Below are 20,925 nucleotides of genomic sequence, written 5' to 3' on the forward strand. Positions count from 1 at the left end.
AATTATAACCAAGAGTTATTGGAAAGTATCAAATCATTGTAGTATGCACAAATTGCACAGCATTTCTTGTATCTTTTAATCTAGTAAGGTAAACATTTCATAATCATGTGGTATTTTCAAAAGCCTTTCATAAATATCTATGACCATGTGCAACTGCAGTTTAACAATAGCATATTGGTAACAGGATGCAAATAAATTCTTTTTGCTGTAGTTACCTATTTTCCACAGTCATTCTCATTTGATGTCACACATTTTCTAGTGGAAGAAACTTCTGTATAGTGTGCTATACAAAGGTGCATAGTAATATTTACCATTGGTGGGTCAGGAGATACCTCAAAAAAAGTGTTACCCTTGATTGTTATTGGAATGATCAAGGGTAAAATGCATACCAAAAGAAATGTCACTATACATTTTTGCATGTAGTATAGTGCTATCTCAGTCTGGAACATGTTTTAGAACCAGAGAGATTAAAGCCAGAACAATTAGTCTCCAATATAAGCCTAGTTTATTGTTTTGATGGATGTTTAAACATAACATATAACTTTTCACTCTACTCGTATTGTTTAACCTCTCTCGCACTTTTTAAAGTGGGAGAAATTCAGTTCAACCCTCAGATACATTTCTTAACATTACTCAAATGGAAAAACCACAATAGCTTATCTCTAAGGTTCAGTATATCTAAGAATACCACATACTTTACCTAACACACTGATACCTCATTTCTTTCAAATTAATATACACCAAGAAAGTAGATATACTTAAATTTTTTTTTAAGCAAAAAAATCAAAATTTAATATATCATGCAGCATAAACAAGAAAACATGCACAAAACTGTTCCAAGCAATAACATTACAGATAACATATTTAGGTTTTCCATAATCTTGTACAGTATGAATTGAAGTTTTTGTACGTGTTATTGGTACTTCACAAGTTAAAAAACAAAACAAAACACATTATTTGTAGTACCATGTAACTTACAATATTGATTACCATATGAACTTGCAATCAAGCATGATAAGATAAACAGAACAAATAATGAATATTATGGGAATTTTCCTCATAACACTGATTAGTTTAATTTCATACAAGATAACAGACATCCTGTTGTGTTTAACTTCTGTTAAATACTAAAGCTATTATTTGCTGTGTAACAGGATGATATGAAAAAGACACCAAACTTCGAGGTACATTAGCAAAATATTTTATTATAAAAGAAAAAAAACATACAAAACAAATTTACCATTATTTTGGTTTAGTTTTTCTAAAGCTCTTTGTAGGGCAACTGAGAAAGTTTCAGCTTCTTCCTTGCTGCTGAAATTAAGACCATACACCTGCCGACTGTCTCTCCATTGAAGGAAGGTAGCAGTGGCTTGATTGTATTTCAACCCTTTCATGATGGAACAGTTGATCACAACCTACAGAATAGCAACAATATAGACATACCCAACCTGTGATGAATGTTTCTAGATGTCACACACAAAAAAGTTATTCAAAACTTTTGCAATTTTAAAAAGAAGCAAAGAATTGAAGTCAGGCTTGATATACTTTGAAACATAACACAAAATGAACGCTATCTTGTGCTGATGTTGACTAAAGAAAGTTAATGCTGCAGTGGTTAAGTGCCAATCTAACTGCACTGCTATCTACAAACATTCATATACACAAAGCATTAGAACCAGCATAACAAACAAACATATTTCAAGAATTATGAAAATAAACTCCAAAGAAAACTCATGACTATTATAATAAATCAATCTTTATTGCAAAAAACCTTCAGTGTATCACAGACAGCCTTTAGTTGAACTTATATTTAAAAGTACTTTAACACTCATTTGTGTCTGGCTAATTGTTAGTGTGGAAATTCAATAGAAGCTGAGATGCTGTCCTCTTTCAGTGTTTCATATAATGTATTCAAAATATGTTTATAACAAGCTGGAGTACCTGTACCCTGGATGGAAGTTATGTAAATTCATGATTAATGAAAGATTATCTTCTTAAAATATGAAAAGTTGCTTCCCTTAAATGCAATTACAAAAATTTCCATAAAAACTACAAAACACAAAATATGAAACCACTATTTACATGTATCTCTTCATGAATCCAACAAACCTTCATGCCAACTGTGAAGATCCATCACAAAAGGACAAAGTGGTGGTAAAAAAAATGAAAAAATGTTCATTAAAACTGGAAACTTGTATGCATCTCCTCATATACTTAATGAACCTCAATACCAAATTTGGTGAAGACCATCTACACCCTGGCAAAGTAGTTATATGGACATAGAGTTAGACAGTACTATTATATTATATAATTGTATACAAGTCTTAGAAAGAAATGATACAATTCCAAAGAGTTTGCAATAGAAATAAACTGAAATATGAGGAATTGTTGATCAATACTACAGTAAAGTATTTTATAACTAATGATTTAGAAAAAATCTTATAATAACTGTTCATAAAATTACCTCATGATCTTGCAGCTTCCGCCCCACTACTCTGAACGTGTTATTAGCAACATGGTGATAAAGATGAACTTTAGAAAGACCACTTGATGAGCCACTTGGAATCCATTTTTTGTTCTGGTCATCATAAATCAAAACAGAAGCTCTCACTGACACAACTGACTGCTCTGAACTATAACAACAACAAGAAGGTTTTAGTACTGATGTGAAGCTTCTAAAAGTCTAAGACATTCAGACAATGTGTTCAGCTGAATTACAGTTATTTTTGTTAAAAAATGTTCAATTACTGAGTTTGTTTTATTTTCAACTTTTCCTGTTACAGAATCAGCATATAGATATATCAAAACATTTTTCACTTAAATTTCACTACTTAGAAATCTTCATTTGCTTTTTTAGTAATTTATATAATCAAACAAATGCAGTTTTTATGCAAGTATATGGAATCAATAAACATTCTGCAACTCATAACACTAAGTTTCATTGCACACTTTTGAATTAAACACAATTCCCAACAAAAATATTTGCCCAAGAAGAAATACCATGCTACTTATTTTATGTCTATATCGATATTCATTTTCCACTTGACATAGAGATAATATGGCCCTAACATTAGTTTTTTGGTTTTTTTTGTTCCTTCACTTAAACATATCTCTCAAATTACAATCTATTTTCTTAGCTAATTTTGTTGGTTTATCTGGTGTAATTTAAAATTAAGCTTACAGTATCAGACACTTTAATGTATTATACAATTTTGAAACATACTTTAAAAAAAATTCTATCTTTAAATTTAGCTTCATTAATATACACAAGTTCATAAAATTAAATGTTAATAATAATGCAAAATTCTATCCTTAGTTCTTATTTTCACAAGTATGTGAAGAAAAAAGTATAAGATTTAAATAAAAATGTGTTACTTTATTAAAGAACTAAAAGAGAATAGATGACGGGAAACTAGCATTTTATTTTGATTATGAATAAACTGGTACATATAATTTTAAAATTGCCAAATATCATCTAAGTTAAAAGTATTACACATTATTAAAATTTAAAGCAATTGCAGCGTATTTTGCTATTTAACAAATATTTTCTTGATCTTAAAAGAAAAAACGAAAAACACTCGGCATTGTTAAAAGAGGAATATCTTATGATGTATATAATCAAAAGGGATTATTTATCAAAGGTCCTATCTTTGCCTAAAAACCTTCAAATGTTATCGTACATACACTAAATAAACACGTCCTGATAATAGAATGACTTTATATCAGTATACATGTACAATACGGTATCAAAAAATAATAAATAAAATAAAACGATAATGGTTATATTGTGATAAATGTTTGAGTATCTACAGTTGCATTTTTATACAAACTCCAAGTTGACCTTTGTATTTCTTACATCTAAACGATACAGTTGAAGAAAAAGTACTCAATATTAACAGCTTATCGCAGCATTAACTTTTTTTGCTTTGCCATTTTATTAATCGTCTTACGTTCTTAGACGCGAGTAAGTGAAAAAATGTATTCTAAGAACATAAAAAAGACTTTTTTTTTTACAGTGTATCATTTTCTAAGCAATGTTTAGTACTAAAAACATATCCTTGAACTGCATATAAAAAATAATTGATAACTATATCGTACGTTCTAACGTAAAACTTACGGAATAATATTTTCGTTAGGCTTAATTGACTAGCAACACAGTGATATGTTTCTAATTGGAATTTATAAATAAGGTCACGTACAATTCTACCTTGGAATAAATGTACTTTAAATTAAAAACTACCCGCTAACCTACTTCCACGCCCATTTAACATTTTATAGTTTACAGCATAAAATACCATCCCATTGATTTATAGAGGCCTGACTTAGTAAACCAATAAAACTGGTCTATTATGTCCAATTACATCCAACGCTAATCCAATGGAAGTACGCATTCGAATGAAAAGCTTTCTAGGATATGGTCCGCGTTACCTAAACACGTATGTCAAAATTAGAGTAAAACATGGAGTCTCCAAAATCAGAAACACAAAATCCGACAAGTGGTTTACAATCTCGAAAACCTATTCCCAAATCTCTACGTGGCTGGATGGCCTTCCGCGAACGTTTGATACTGGATCTACGCAAGGTGAATTAGAACCTTCCCCTTCCGACCCACCTCAAGTTCACCAACAAGTTTGGTCCTCTTAGATTCAGAACTGTGGGAGAAATTAGCTGGACATGCATACAAAGTTACAAGTTGAATTAATATAAGATTAAGCAACATCGTAAAAGTTCACTATGTGAGCATCATATGAAAACTTGGCGGGTTCATCATATTAATAAATTCAAAACTTCATACAAAAACAAATACGATGTGTTAATATCTTTGTCTAAGAATCAAGTTAAATATTAAAAAAAAGGAACACTACAAGAGCGCAAATTCCCGATTTCAAATGTAAACCTATTACACTATGTAACACACATTTTGTTCCTGGATAGTATGTTATTTCTTAATTGCTTATGTTATAATAGTACAGACAATGACCATTATTCCCTCCAAACTTTGCTTTTGTGACCTGGACAATGAAATTTAGAAATTAACCACCTACTTTCTATGTAAAAATGGACAAATTTGCACATTTTCATTTACATAGGGTCTGAATAAAACAACATATGAATCAAGATTTACATGGATCTATACTAAAGTTTACAAAAATGTTTAGAAGTGAGTAGTTTTAGAGATTTGCGACTGTAAATCACTTTCACGTACCAGCCTCCAAATAGTCTCCCATCATGCTTTCGTTATACGCTCAAGTCACAAAAACAAAGTTTGAAGAGAAAATAGGTATTTTCCATTTACTTTAAGCATAAGCAATTGGGAAATAATACTTTCTGCCCAGGAACAAGAAAAAGTAAAAATTTTGTTACATAGGGTTATTTAATATCGAAAGTTGGTTTAAAAATGTGAAATTACACTTTAAACTGAAACAAATTAGTGTAAAAGGTCCAAATCATTTAGTTATATACAGCTTTGTTAAAATTAAGAAACTGAATTGAACAAAACAATACATATATTTTTATAATAATTTCTTTTTCAATTTAACTCTGACAATTCTTAAGTGAATTAAAAGCCAACCTGAGCATATTTTCAGTCTTGTAGAACACGAATAAAATGATACAATGATAAATTCCAAGCTGCTCTATTTGCTGTGTTTAACTATATTAATCTAAAATAGATTTGATTTTTAGCTCAATTATTTTAGAATGATGTCGCATATTTTTTATGCATTACAAACCAATACAGTAACACGTAATCATTATTGGTTAACCAGAGCTTTAAAACAGATACAACTCTTAAAGGAAAGTAGCATGTACATCATTATCTTCCCAATACTAAATACACTTTAATGTATATTGCATGGGATCGAACAGTGTTATTAACCTTAAGCATGAGAATGTACGAGAAAGAATCGTAAATATCAGTAACAATTGATGACTCATTATCAACTGAGCTATGAAAAATGAGCCCTGGAAACGAGAATGACCAGATTAGCGGAAGGAGAGTAACGAGAATGACCAGATTAGCGGAAGGAGAGTAACGAGAATGACCAGATTAGCGGAAGGAGAGTATTGTTTTATACCAATGGAAGTTCTCATCAATAATGCGGCTTGCTTTAAACTTATTATTTAAGTTACTTCGAACTGAAACGATGGAGGTAACTGTCTCAGCTAACTAGAATGAGATTGAATTCATTGCTTCATGCCCCCAGCGTCAGGATTAGTATATACTGTAAAACGTACTCAAAATAACATAAGGATTTGCTAGCCCTGATTGTAAGTGTTTGTAATACAAGCATTTAATCTAGTGCTCGCTCCTACACTTGAGATACTTTACTTTTTGGATCTACTTCCATTAGCAGCTAATAACAGCGAAGATACAGGTTCTTTTGAAAGTCATTTTACATTTTTCTACAATCGAACTTCGAGAGAATAGAATATGCGTACCAAACTTTCCTTTTCATACCACTAAGAAAAAAGAATACTACATCAATTTATTTTTACTGGTGGATGTACACTGTTGGTGCTGAAAATTGAAATTTTCTGCAAAACTTCCTGTTTTTAGAATCATAAATAGGAAGAACTGGTGAATGACATTTTGCAGACCTGTTCTCTAGATGCATCATGTTCAGCATAAAGCAAATCTTTGCAATTTTTAGTTCTGAATAATAATAATAATAAGCACGTATAATTTATGTATAAAAAGCTAAAATTATATATAAAGAGAAAAAATGCAGTAATTTTGTTTGAAGTTAAGCACAATGCTACGCAGTGAGCTACCTGGGCATTTATTTTCTTTTGGTTACAGAAATATATGTTTGGTTGATAATCATTTCCATCATATGAAATCAAATGTCTTAATGAAAAATTACAAAATGAGCTATTTGATTTGTATTCACCCTGGGGATCAAACTCCAAATTTTAAAGAAATAACTACTTAATATCCAAGGGAGAATTTTAAGTCAGTTATATATTTTATCAAACTATACTAAGTTACTTACGTCTCTCTACTTCCCATTGGTTTTTAACTTAACTTTTCTGATATACACAGATGCGTATATCACATTTTTAATTAACAAAATATAGGTGAAGCAGCTACTCAAATTCCTGAGTGAATATTAGATGTAGCCTTTCACACCTGCTCGCTCTTTCCCTACTTATTTAACGTTATTGCTTTGAAAAATATTACTAAACTTCAGATAGCTTCTCTGAAATGACAAGTCAAATATGCATTTAACCTTCCATAAGTAACGACACCATATATTTTTAATAAAAATTCATACTTTTTTGTGAGCTAATTATCCACCTTAAGCACTAGTAAAACTTTATAAGTACACTATACACGATGGTCTTTGGTTTAAAAAAATAATTTGGTGAGTTGAAAACAAGATTCAATTTTCCGGGAAAACGCGACGCACCAAACGAAAAAAAAAAAGAAAGTCCAAATTAAGGGTACAATATCAATTATTTAATATTTATTCTAAGTTGAAAGTGAATTTCGACATTAAATATCTATTCGAACGAAGGAAGAACAAAGAAAAAGATTAACGTTTCAATCTGTTTGTTACACGGGTATACGTGTAATTATTATCACATTACCTCAACCAATAATGTGCAAAAGAGAAAGTCGAACGAAGTGGATGGATCTGAGTAGTTTGAAATGACAAACCTTTAAAATAAAAGGTAAGACAATCATCCACTTGCAGGTTGGACAGGCCGATGGAGTAACGTGATATGCATTGTATCGATGGAAAGAAATGTTAAGTTGCATAAGCACGTGAGCAGTTTTGCCAAATCCGCTTACGACAGGTGAAATCGGGCTTTAGTGTTTTCGTTCAAAAAGTAACAAACAATGTTTTGAGAGTTGTGGATTTGGGGCGTTTTTTTTTTTTTTTCCCAGGATCATTTGTTTGGGTTGTTTCTTTAATAACAACTGACTACAAAACATAATGGCTGTAGTTAGAGTTTCGGCGATTGTCTAGGGCAATGAATAGCGTACATACCATTCCAATTTTAGAATCATTCGATTCCTACTATTAAATTAACAAAACACACTCACAGTCGTGAAGCCATAAAACAGCAGTTTTTAGAGGTCAATGTTGCTTGTTCTTAGCTTATTTTGAAAAATGATGCCACTTACTTTGCTCGCGAGATTTTGCAGTACAGCACGCGAGACAGAATACACGTGGTTAACGCGCTTAATGACTGACACTCGTATTTTTAATATACATTAACCTAAATTTATTAATGAGGTTGTACGGCTATTTAGCTGTAACTATAACAGATGCAAGAAGCTGGTATATTGTTAGTTTGGTTTTGTGAATGCATGACTTACACGTATCATTGACGTGTTTGAATTATTGTCAGAGATAACATTTCAATATAATTAATGACATAGAAACTAATATAAATGTGGAAAAACTAAGTTTTTAACATAACAATGAACGATAAACAGTAGGTCACTTATGATAATCATAGCAAATTCCACTCAAATTGGCACATATAATGTGACAGCTCAAATTCTTTCATTCATACTGGGCCTTCCAGTGACTTGAGCAAGCTTTGGTCAAACGTGTGACTAACTCAGCACCACAAATTAATCCTGCAGCAAATAACGGCTCAGTGTTTTTAATACCTTTAAAGTGTTAATTCTTGTGGTGTTACGTTTTCGGAATACGTGTGCATGACAAGCAACAAACATTTTGACGTTTGCTATGATATACAAAGATTTAAAATCATAAAACTGCTTTTAGATAACATACAAAAAAAAGTTAACGAAATTCAAAGCAGCATAATGCTCAGTTAAAGAAAATGGTATCTAGACTTGAAAACATTTCGCATATTTTGTCCTTACAAGTAAATACCGATTTGGATTTTACACAAAAGAAAAACTTAAACCTGAGATTCGTTGAAGAAATATTTATAAATTTGAAAATTAAAAATAGCGTAAACAGTACTTTCAAAACGTCATTCCTCAGTTTCTTAAAAGAAATACAATTTCAATTTCGTATTTCTTAAAAAGCACCAAACATCAGATTGTTTTCCAGAGAAAAATCTACTAAACATGAACAGACTATTACCGCCCCAGTCACAGTAAGCCTCGTTCCACAAAATATAACAATAAAATGCCAAATTCATCAAGTAAATGTACTTTTGTTTGCATAGGGCCACAGAGCTGTAGTCCTTGGGAATGATTGTCAGGATTCGGGGGATACAATACCAAAACTCCTCAAAATCAAATTTTAATAATTAAACATGTAGTCGACAACTGTTTCTACCAGCTTTGGGGAGATGACACACGTAATGAATTAAACAGCAAAACACCATAGTGTGGTAAGCACTTTCTTACACACTGCACCTTTGTCTTCTGACTGTTGTTGGTAATGACAGCGCATATTTTAATTGCAGGTAACGAATGAGAATCTATATAATATTTTATTTATTACTTAGTTTCTCTATTACCAAATCAATTACACTTTTTAAAAAATCTCTTCTCTATAAAAGGATCGACCAACGGGGATTTTCCCTCTGTACTCCTGCCTTCTCGGCCATCCAGTGTTTGTACAGACAGGTTCAATTTTATTAATCCTAAATAACACTTTTTTTTTTAATCTCGCGCACACACTCAACAGCCAAATTATTAGTTAAAAACATGCGTTTACAATAAACAAAACAAACCAAATTGACACTTAACCATTACCTATCTGATAATTAGGCTTTGTCAGTAACTAACAATCCATAAGTCCTAACACTTAAATTTTCCCTTTTTTAAAAAAAAAAAAAACTAAAACCGCTGAATGCATAATCTTTATAGCTTAGAAAACAAATAAACCATCTGTACTTTTACTAGACTTTCTGTGTAATCTACTAACGTTTTAATATTTAAATTGGAACCTTCATGTATCATCCAAGGAAAACACGTCTTTGTATAACCTAAATCGCAAACTAAGAGAACTTTCATGAGGAATCATTATATTTCATACAAAACCACCAATTTTGCTTCATCTACTACCAAATTTCAAGCCTGGCATAGTCAGTTGGTTGGGGCACTGAACTCGTAATCTGAGGTTCGAATCCCCGTCGCACCAAACATACTCTCCCTTTCAGCCGTGAAAGCGTTATAATGTGACGATCAATCCCACTATTCGTTGGTAAAAGAGTAGCCCAAGAGTTGGCGGTTGGTGGTGATGACTAGCTGCCTTTCCTTTAGTCTTACACTGGTAAATTATGGACGGCTAGCGCAGATAGCCCTTTAGTAGCTTTGCGCGAAATTCAAAACAAACCAAAATTCCTATCTCGAGTCACTTGGAACGCATCATCATACTTAACTCTTTTAACTTCTAAGTCTTGCAGAAGAGCTTTTACAAACTCTTAACACACTACGGGTGAATTTCGTTCAAGAATGCGAATGTACGTCAAGCTGATTCACTTTTGCAAGGTCTCCATCTTTTTGTTATTATTTATGCCATTTTAAAGGGAAACTGTCTACGAAAAGGTAGACATCATCGTGGGTAGACTGAAAAACACTATCTGAAGCGAATAATACTCTACCTACTGCTTTCGTTTCTAATATAGTTGTTAGTAAAATATTTTTAGTTTATTACGCATTGTCTTCTTTACACATAGCCCCCCAGTGGTTCAGCGGTATGTCTGCGGACTTCCAACGCTAAAAACCGGCAGAGCACAGATAGTCCATTGTGTATCTTTGTGCTCATTTCAAAATAACAACTTTATACATTATTGAAATTGTCTCCTATAGGTTCAAATGAGTCGTGTGAAGACATTCTTGAACAAATACTTCACATCATAAGCACTAACAGAATTACCCAGGTAAAATTATGGTTTATTTTTCAAATATGTTTAATTATCGTAGCTGGCAAAATGGTAAATGTTCACTTCCATGGCCTAGTGATACCACATCACACGTAACTTAGATACAGAAGTAATGATGTAGTATTTATGACAGCTAGTAAGACTATCTGCTGCCGTCCCTTCTTTTGAGCTACTTAGTAAAGAGAAAGTAAATAGTCATAAATACCTTACTAGTAGCCCAACCATCTATGCTGAGGGATAAAAACTGTCACTATCTGAAAGTGGGGTGGGGGAGGGTTATTCTATTGGTAACAAAAGGGTTTGAACCCAGCCCCAAAATCTAGAGCACTAACACCTAGCGAAACAGCCAACAGTAAAGGAACCCTCAGTATTCAACAGTCACTATATTTTTCTGGTTGCAAATGCGAAATTTTCAGTACCCGTTTGCGACCGGCACTTCTGGAAAGTTATTTTAACCCGTTAAGGAGGAAATGGTATAACTGCAAATTTAATATTTATACATATGAATGTGCACGTTTAACGTGAGCAAATAACTTTCCAATCAACCTCTAACTGATTATCACATCTTTACATTATACGATTTAAAATAAGTTGTATATCTACGAACTCGTAAACCAAATAAATGGTGGCATTCATAAAATAACAGTAATCTCTACCTAACAGATGACTTAAAAATCTTTGATAATACATAAAATATTTTAGAAACATTCGTTACCTGATTCAGAAACACTAATTACATCATTGTACTTACCCTCAGATTACTCTCAAGAACAAATAAACGGTTATGTCGCCATATTTAAATCACAGATTACCAATCAAAACAGAGTTATATCATATTTAAATCACAGATTACCAATCAAAACAAAGTTATATCATATTTAAATCACAGATTACCAATCAAAACAGAGTTATATCATATTTAAATCACAGATTACCAATCAAAACAAAGTTATATCATATTTAAATCACAGATTACCAATCAAAACAAAGTTATATCACAATATTTGTTCTGAACTAATTCAACGATTACATCTCACCATTTACGCTCATACTACTCAAGCGAATAATATTACACGGTTATATTACAGTACTTACTATCGCATACCCTTTCACTGCTATGACACACAAATAACCTCTGTTCTAACATTTGACAGTGTGGTCTTAACCACACGCGAGTTTAAAATTTTGTACTACATGAAGGAAGGCCGTTAGTTTAAAACTTATCTCTTAGTAGTTGTTGTTTTTTGTATATCGAAAAATAAACCTGACACTGAATTAGTTGTTTATCTATGAATGTGACAGTTAAAGAAAAACGTTAAGAATTCCTAACTCAAACAAAAATTCAGAATAACAGTCCTACACATTTTATGAAACTTTGTGGTCCAATCCGTTGGTGAACGTTCGTTCACAATATCAGATTTGTACATTTGTATTTAAGTCGAGCACAAAAACATTTATGCCAGTTACAAAACAGGAGTGAAAGACAAACGTAAAGCAATCACCAATAACTTGTGATCGGCGAAAAATACATGTCTACGTAGGACTAGAGATAATAATTAACCTAGTACATAATTAGTTACATTTGAGGGAGGAGGGCTGACCATGGTGCACCTTCTGAGTACCGTCAACTGAAAACACTAAGCCATTATATTGCAATATTTACCTTCAGAATATTTTTATATGAGAATTATTTTTATCTCCCCATGTAATAAATGAAATAAATATTCATGAAAGTAAAAACACAATTAATAGTACATATTTATTATTCGAAATTTATGTATATGTCATGATTATATAGATGAAAACCTTTCAAGACCATTTCGCAGCTTAATAAACAAGTTTGAAATACCGTCGAATCTTTGCACCGTATCGAATTGCACAGAAGTATGTTGGAGTGAACAGCCCACTGAAGCATATTCAGTTACACTAACGTATATGAAAATACGATAAATTTATCCTTATCAGAATGCCATCTCATAGTATTGCGTTTGCTTTGTCAGTAATACTGCACAATGGCTTATTCAAATTGTCCTACAAAGTGGTATCACTGGCCGTTTGAATAAATGATGGTTACACGGAGGATACTGGTTTCGCTTCAAGTAGATTTGGAAGCTCGTGAAATTAGTGTTTATTTTTCGTCGTTCTTTCACACTCCAATTTCCCCTTCCTCTGGTGACGCCCCTGGTTATTAGTAATTACAAAATATTCTGTTTCAAAGTGCTACGAACAGGTTGAACGCAAATTAATTGTTTACTGCACCTTAAGAAGGAAGAAAACTAGTAAAACAATTTGTTTAATTTTACTCTTGTTAAGTGCAAATTTAAACAAGAGCTACCTATTTAGTATTCGCCGCAAATATTCAACACTGCATGTTACGAGCAAGTCCTCAAACTTATCGCTGAGCCATCAAGGGATCTTCCTTTCGAAATTCAACCTTCATCAGTTGTCATTTATAGCCATGAGGCCATTTCTACACGAACAATCCAAATTTGTTTCTAGATTGCTTACAACGTTTCGAGTTTAGTACTGTTTCTTCAGTTAGACTAAACGACGTCCAACAGGTTAGGGAAAGAAACAAGTAGCGTTTCTCCCAACACTCAAAAGAAACTAAATATACGTACAAAATTTATCATGAAATTAAAAATATCGACTCAGATCTAAACTTAAATCGTTTCTGAATTAATATATTTTCTTTTGTATCATCAACACTGTTAATAAAAATTATAAAAAAAAAACTTTAATCAACTGAGACTACATTAAGAAGTCAAACATTTTTCAGTTTTGTTGTCTATACATTTCATTTTATGCTTAAATAACAGACCAGACTAGAAAAAATATTAATTTAATAGTTTTGTTGTTGAGCAACATGACATAAAAGCTATCATTGGAACGTAATGTTGCTAAATCGCACTCTTTTCTAATATACAGTAAAACCTGTACAAGCCGGAAATATCAAAAATTTGCAGCATTATCTTAAGATTTCTATTATTTAGAGGCTCTATATGGCGGAACCTGCGTAACGCGGGAAGAAAACTATCTTCCACCTACCTCATCTATCAACAAGTAGGATTAGAACCTGAGTCAGGCGGATAAAATGTTTTACATTAAATATTAATAAATTCTTGTTCAATTAATAATTTGTTTAAATATTAATAAATTCTCGGACATTTTGTTACAGTAAGTTTTGGTTAAATACACTGTGTTTTTTACTTCCGTCATTATTCCGGAGGTCGCTATTCAAAAGAACGATTTGACTGCACTCGTGGTCGCATTTTTGAGAGAAAACTAGAGAAACCATGGGTAATGGGTCAAATGTCAAGATCCTCGCTGTTTCAAAAATGTAAGGAAGAATCAACTTCCTGTGGAATGAAAAGCGAATAATAAAGTGTGGATGACAAGTGCTGCATTCGGGAAATATTCGAAAAAACTAAACAAAAGAATGGAACACGAAAATATTCTATTTTTCCTAGATAATGCAACTTGTCACCCAAAAGTTCAACTTTCAAATGCTCGTTTAGTCTTTCTACGTCCATGTTTGCATCAATTTTCTGTATTTCAATTTTATACGCTGTATAGTTCCATTATCTGGTGGCTGTAGAACTGTATTTCACTAGAATCGTCATAACAAATAATTTCTCCACAATCTCCGATTGAGAACATTGATACAGATGATTCTGTGAACGCGGAAAGTTTTGTGAACGTTGACAAGAATGTTTTAACAGAAACTGATGAAATTGACTTAAAATCTATAATAGAATCGCAAGATTGTAACAGTGTGAGAGATTCAGAAGATGAACAAAATGGAAAAGATAGTGAGGAAATAGAAAATCCTACTTCAACACAAGTATTACGGTATGTTAACGCTGTCAAATTGTATGCAAAAATGAATTTCATGAAAAGGCCGTAGAATTGGTGTTCTCTTTTAACCGCACGAAAAAGTCCATTAAAAAAAAACAGAATAGTTGAAATTGGACACTTTCTTCAAATGCATTTGTATAAGATTTTGTGTACATGTGTAATTTTGAATGTCTATTTTTGTTCTTATTCTAATAAACATAGCAGCATAAACAGTACAATAAACTTTATTCACCAACGTCTTACTTCACTTGAGACAAGCAAGTATAACGTTCCGCTCAAAACATATATAATTAAGGAAATGCATGTTCACTGTTTGAGCTGGAAAACCTGCTCATGGCGGAAATTTTACTTGGTCCCGTGCGATTCCGCCTTAGACAGGTTTTGCTGTATTAGAAGCTATTAATCTAACAGATTTTTACCAATAATTATGCTCAAAATACGCAATGAATTCACCTTAATTTTGATTGAGTCACAAAGGAATTTACCAAAGTCTGATTGGCTCGACTGCACTTTTATTGGTCAAGCTTGATTTCGAAAAAAATATTTCAGTTACTTAAGAAGTGCGAGGTTAAAATACACTATGGGGTAGGTTTGGTTTGGTTTGGTTTGGTTTTTGGAATTTCGCACAAAGCTACTCGAGGGTTATCTGTGCTAGCCGTCCCTAATTTAGCAACGTAAGACTAGAGGGAAGGCAGCTAGTCATCACCACCCACCGCCAACTCTTGGGCTACTCTTTTACCAACGAATAGTGGGATTGACCATCACATTATAACGCCCCCACGGCTGGGAGGGTGAGCATGTTTGGCGCGAACCCGCGACCATCAGATTACGAGTCGCACGCCTTACGCGCTTGGCCATGCCAGGCCACTATGGGGTAGGAGTGGCAGCACTTGCACGTTATTTTTGATGGGCTATACGCTAGTAATAGTGAAATTGACTTTACTGCAATGAAGCATTAAGTGTATGATTAATATGCCACAAAAACATACATTTCCAAATAATTAATATAGTACATCCTTTACTGTAAATATATATACTTCTATAACAGTATAAATTTCAATGAGAAGTATCTTTTATACATGAAATAAAACAATATTTATTTATTAGATATGCAGAATGAGATTCAAACTGAGAAATTTTGAATTGAAACGTAATAATCAGATATGAATATTTTTGGGCCATATAGGCGAGGCATTTTGCATCATTCTATATACAAGTTTCAAGTTAGAATACCCCCAGTGACTCAGCAATAAATCAGCGAGTTCATGACGCTAAAAACAATGTTTTCACACCGGTCATGGATACAGCACAGATAGTCGTTGTGTAGCTTCATGCTTAACCCAAAACTAATAAAAATGTCAGAGTAATGCGTTTGTTTAATATTTTATAACGTTAATAATTAGATCTAATAATGTTTGAAGTTAGAAGAAACTGATATGTTCTTTCTCAAAATACTTTTAGCAAGAAACATGTACCAGAGTTATAGACATTTAGCCCTAGTAACAGCGATAAAAAGCCGCATTCAACTGCAGTATTTTTACTATCCTTTTAATTGGTTAGTTACTGGTTTTAAATTAGTGTCGTATAAAAATTAAATTTTATCTACCCCCCCAACGGCCACGTTTTTCTTGTCTGCTACTCGTTAATTACTGGGTGGCCAGAATACTATTCATTTACATAATACCAGTAGGTTTTTTTTTGTTTTCTTTTAATAGCAAAGCCGCATCGGGCTACCTGCTGTGTGCACCGAAGATATCCAACACCTGATTTTAGCGTTGTAAATCCGTAGACTTGCCGCCGTCCCAGTACTAGAGCTCGTGAGTTCAAAATGCTATCTTACAGACAGTCTGTCCAAAGATAGACAATAATAGTCTTGCGTTACGTATAAAACAATAGCACCGACAGGTTGCAGACAAAAAAAAAAATCATGTCTAATTTTCAAACCGTAATGGTCTACTTACAATGAATGTAGAAATAGTTGTTGCAATTTTGAATTTTATTACTGTAATTAAGCCTATTGATTTCATCGCTCCGTCAGCTTTAGGCATCTGAAATCATAAGCATATTTAAAAATGGGACACAGATGGTCTTACCGAGCAATGTCTCACCAGCTTTTGGAAAGAAAGAACAATGTCTTATCCAAATATATTTTATTTTAACTTTTTATTTACTTTTATTACTTTTTTTGAAGGTATCTCGAAAGTTTGTTTGTTTCAAAGTGAGAAATTAATTAAGTCAGGAAAATTACTTTAAGAGTGTTTATGTCCAAATGAGAACTTAGATAAGTAAGTTGGTAATTATAGCTTGCATTTTTCAAGGCGAGAAATTACATATTGTTACAAATAATTGAGTACTTTGTTGCATGAAACTGACGTCTCATTATAAAGAAATGGTTCTATTTCAATAAAAACAATTATCAATTTCAGTCGAATACAAAAGACAGATTTTTCAAAAAATAACTGAAAATACAAAAGGCATATTTATACGAAAATAAATTTGAACACAAAACAAAAAAATATGACGATTCATGTAAAAGAAAACTTAGAGCAAATACCCACAATTAAAACATCATTCAAAAAACTTTGAATATTTTTAAAAATTAGAGAAATGTTGGTGGTCGACTGCATTTGATTACCGCATTCAAGTCTTATATAACTTTTTCACAAAATATGCATCTTATGCTTTATGAAAGTGACGTCAAATGTTTACAACATAAGTACACATTTTTGCAAAATTCTGTATTCATGAACAGGGACGCAACATCAAAAGTTAGTTTGTTTTAAAACGAGAATCAATGGTCATGGAGGGGAGACATAGTCCTGGATCCAATTTAAATACTTGGAATATACAACCATTCTTATACCATTTAGGTCACGTGCTTTACTCAATCCTTTTCAACTACTACGAAACGTACCTCACGTGCAGCACTTTCCAATTTGTTAGAAAATAGAATTGGCATTTTAAGAACGATGTGAAGCTACGAACTGAATACACTTATTTTTTTGTAGTCAGTACAATGATGACTACTAGTGTATCTGAACAGTTTATTCTAAATATTATTCTTAGCGTGCAGTTTGTAGTCATATCCTTGTTCTCGTATAAAAACATGACCTTGTTTACATGCGATACATCCTTAAGCTCTTTCTAATTAGACTAATTCTAAATAAACTTTCGAATAGAAATTGGGTATATTAAGTGTTTTGTAAAATATTTAGAATGTAAACCAAAGCTAAACGCATCGGCTTATTGTAATCATTAAGAGCTAAAAGAACAATTAGACTTAAACAGAGTGAAATATTACGCGATTTTGCTTCCATTTTCCTGCTTTTTTAATAAAAGTCTACAAAACCTAATTACTACAAAATAGATTACCGTACGCACAGCAAGGTTCTAGCAATACAACTGAACTCAGACGATTATTAATGCATAATTTGCTCTTGTTACTAACACTTCCTTATATAAAACAACCGAGTTATTCCCGCCTTTCAAATAACAAGTGAACTGGAGAAATTACGCAAATCATAATCCAAAAATTTGGTATTTATAAGCCTTCTAGTAGGTTATTGCAAATAAAGGTTTTAAAAGGCCCTTTTTGTATAAATGTACAACAAATTTTGATTTTAGAAACTAAAATACAGAGATAAATATATCCAAGTAACTTATCTGATAAGCAACAAATGTGAATTCCTATCACATCAATAAAATTCCGTTAAAGAAATTCGTTATTTTGTCTGTAATGATAAAATTTTTTACCAAGCAAATCCAGATAAAGTTTGAATTGCAAACTGACATCGAAAATGCTACAAAATATTTTTCTCTGATCTGTATTAGAAAACCATGGCAACATCAGGACTACGTTATTTTTTTAATTTAAAATACAGATTTACCTTGAAATCATAACATTGAAAAACTTCATTAGAACATTTGTATAATTTATTAACGTTGTACGTGTGTAATTTTCAGTAAATTATTTTTCTCTAATTTCAATTAACGTTATAAAATACACAGCTCTTTGTGAATTAATATGATTATCAATCGTAAAAATGTTTTATATAACATGTAGTTTAAAATGTTTTATATAACATGTAGTTTAAAATGTTATAAACCCTCATAATTTCACTACAGCAAACTTTTGTCTTTAAACTCGTATAGCGACATTCTACTTGGAAAATTGCTAACAAGAATAAAACCCTATTGTAGACATGCACTACGCGGCAGCAGGAATATTAAAATAGCGTCAAGCAAAAAATATTACATGTGTACAAGTACTGAATTACAGTTCCTTTTACCTAATGAACATGTCAATTATTGAAAATTTCTATAAATTAAAAAAACAAATTCGTAAAGATTTAATTCACAAAGACCTAAAAACTTTAAGGAATTAGATCGAGATGACCTGATTTATAAGAAATTAAACTACAACCATTTAACCTCTGTACATAAAGTATATATTCAACGTTTTCAGGATTATTATAATAAATTTGCCAAGTGATCCAACATTCAAAACTTTTTTTTTTTTACTTCGTAACGATAACCATTCGACTAGTTATACGAATAGGATACTGTAAAAATCGCGATTGTATATTACAACATAGTTTAATATCAAACAATTTAATTACAAAATAAAAGGGCGTTTCTCAAACTACATCACGGAATAGGTTGTTTTCCCAGCACTACGAGTTTTATACATGAAGCTCCCCGATAGGGTCTATGTGGTCATTTACACAGACCCAAATCTTAATCCCATGTGTATAAAATACACGAACACAAACATTCAGATATGTATGAATAGATTATTTGTAAAACCTCCCGTGGTTGAAGAAAAACGCAACAGAATTACAAAAAAAAAAAAAAAAGTGGACCAAACTGCGTAATAAGTCTCACCTAGTTTGGGCTTTGTAAGAAGACCCGGTTAACATTGGAAGACAACAGTACATAGTGCTACCATTAGAACGATTTGAGAACTCTCCTGGTCGCACCACACCCAACAACAATCTTCTGAAGATACTAACGGGCTCAATGGCCGCAGAGACCGTTCTTACGTCAAGCACAGAAGTGTAATACTCCTGATCAGTGATGTAGGAAGCATCATCTTATCACAAGTAGCTACCGCTAGGCGGGAAACGGAACGCGGAATCGAGAATTAAATATATAATATTAACCTTTCTGTTGGGAAATATCAAGCTAGGTACATTGTCTAAATACCAAACTCACAGTCTACTAAATAAACAGAGTTTAATGAAAGCCCAGTAGTAAACTTCGCTTAGCGACAGGAAATTCCTAGTATCTTGAAGATATATATATATAATTTTTTATAAACTCGAAAATATTACGTTGTGTTTGCTTTTTGTTTTAACGCAATGCTTCACAATGGAGACGATCTGCTCTCTTTCTCTCAAGGTTAAATAAGCTCTGGATTTTAGCGTTGCAAGTTCGTAAACGTACTGTTGATCTATCGAAGAAAACGGCAACAGTTAAAGCTTACATTAAACAGCATATATTTAGACAACATAATTATAAATTCTTAATTTAAAGAGGAATAGGGGTCGTCAAAAAACGTACAGAAACAACTCAAGTTAAAATGTAGATTATATTTTCAAGCATACAACTTGAGACTTCAAAAAAGCAAAGAAACCAGGCTGGAAATAATGTAGACATTATTTTTTATAGCTACAAATCCCTATGTTGACTCTAATAAAATTGGTAAATAATGTAGGTGTGCCTAGTTTACTATTTTTTAGAGCTTTTAGCTGCAGGCTTCAAAATATATATTTTATTTCTGTACTTTTTGACAATCCTTATTCCCATCTTTTAAATTAACAATTTTCAATAATCTTGTTTCTTAGCTTTTTTATGTGCATTTATGGAGAATAAATTTTAAGCTATATAAGTGCACATGCATTCATACCCAACCATTATTTATTGTGCCAGGTAGTTTTGTGTCTGAGGTTTCGCGTAAACACACGTTTAACAGGCGTCGAGTACAAATGCAATTGCTCACAATAACAGCACATATATTATGTATTTATAGCCACGTAAGTCAACTTTCAATGAAATGCAAACTAACAAGCCGTGGAAACTTGCATCATTCCATATAACATATTTGTCCAAGTTTTGGTACAAAATATTCAGCCGATTGTTGGCTTGTGAAACAAAAATATTAACGATAATAATAAAATAATACTAAAATACGAACTCATAGTATCAGTGAAGTAAGAAAATCAGTATGGTAAATCACCA

General features: G+C 32.2%; 1 protein-coding gene across 3 annotated transcripts in view; it reads right to left on the reverse strand.

Annotated features, from left to right (window-relative positions):
- LOC143249439 (uncharacterized) overlaps positions 1-20,925 on the reverse strand; it is a 45,639-nt gene that overhangs the window by 12,131 nt on the left and 12,583 nt on the right. For 2 of the 3 annotated variants that reach the window (XM_076499282.1, XM_076499281.1), the window contains exons 3-4: positions 2,465-2,633; positions 1,241-1,415 (exon numbers count right to left, since the gene is read on the reverse strand). In XM_076499282.1, the coding sequence (XP_076355397.1) occupies positions 1,241-1,415; positions 2,465-2,633 (344 nt within the window). Of the gene's footprint in view, positions 1-1,240; positions 1,416-2,464; positions 2,634-4,117; positions 4,505-20,925 lie in introns of those variants that run through there. The other variant, XM_076499283.1, reaches the window with a different exon arrangement.

The sequence above is a fragment of the Tachypleus tridentatus genome, chromosome 4 (genome assembly GCF_004210375.1).
Source record: "Tachypleus tridentatus isolate NWPU-2018 chromosome 4, ASM421037v1, whole genome shotgun sequence".
NCBI lineage: Eukaryota > Metazoa > Arthropoda > Merostomata > Xiphosura > Limulidae > Tachypleus > Tachypleus tridentatus.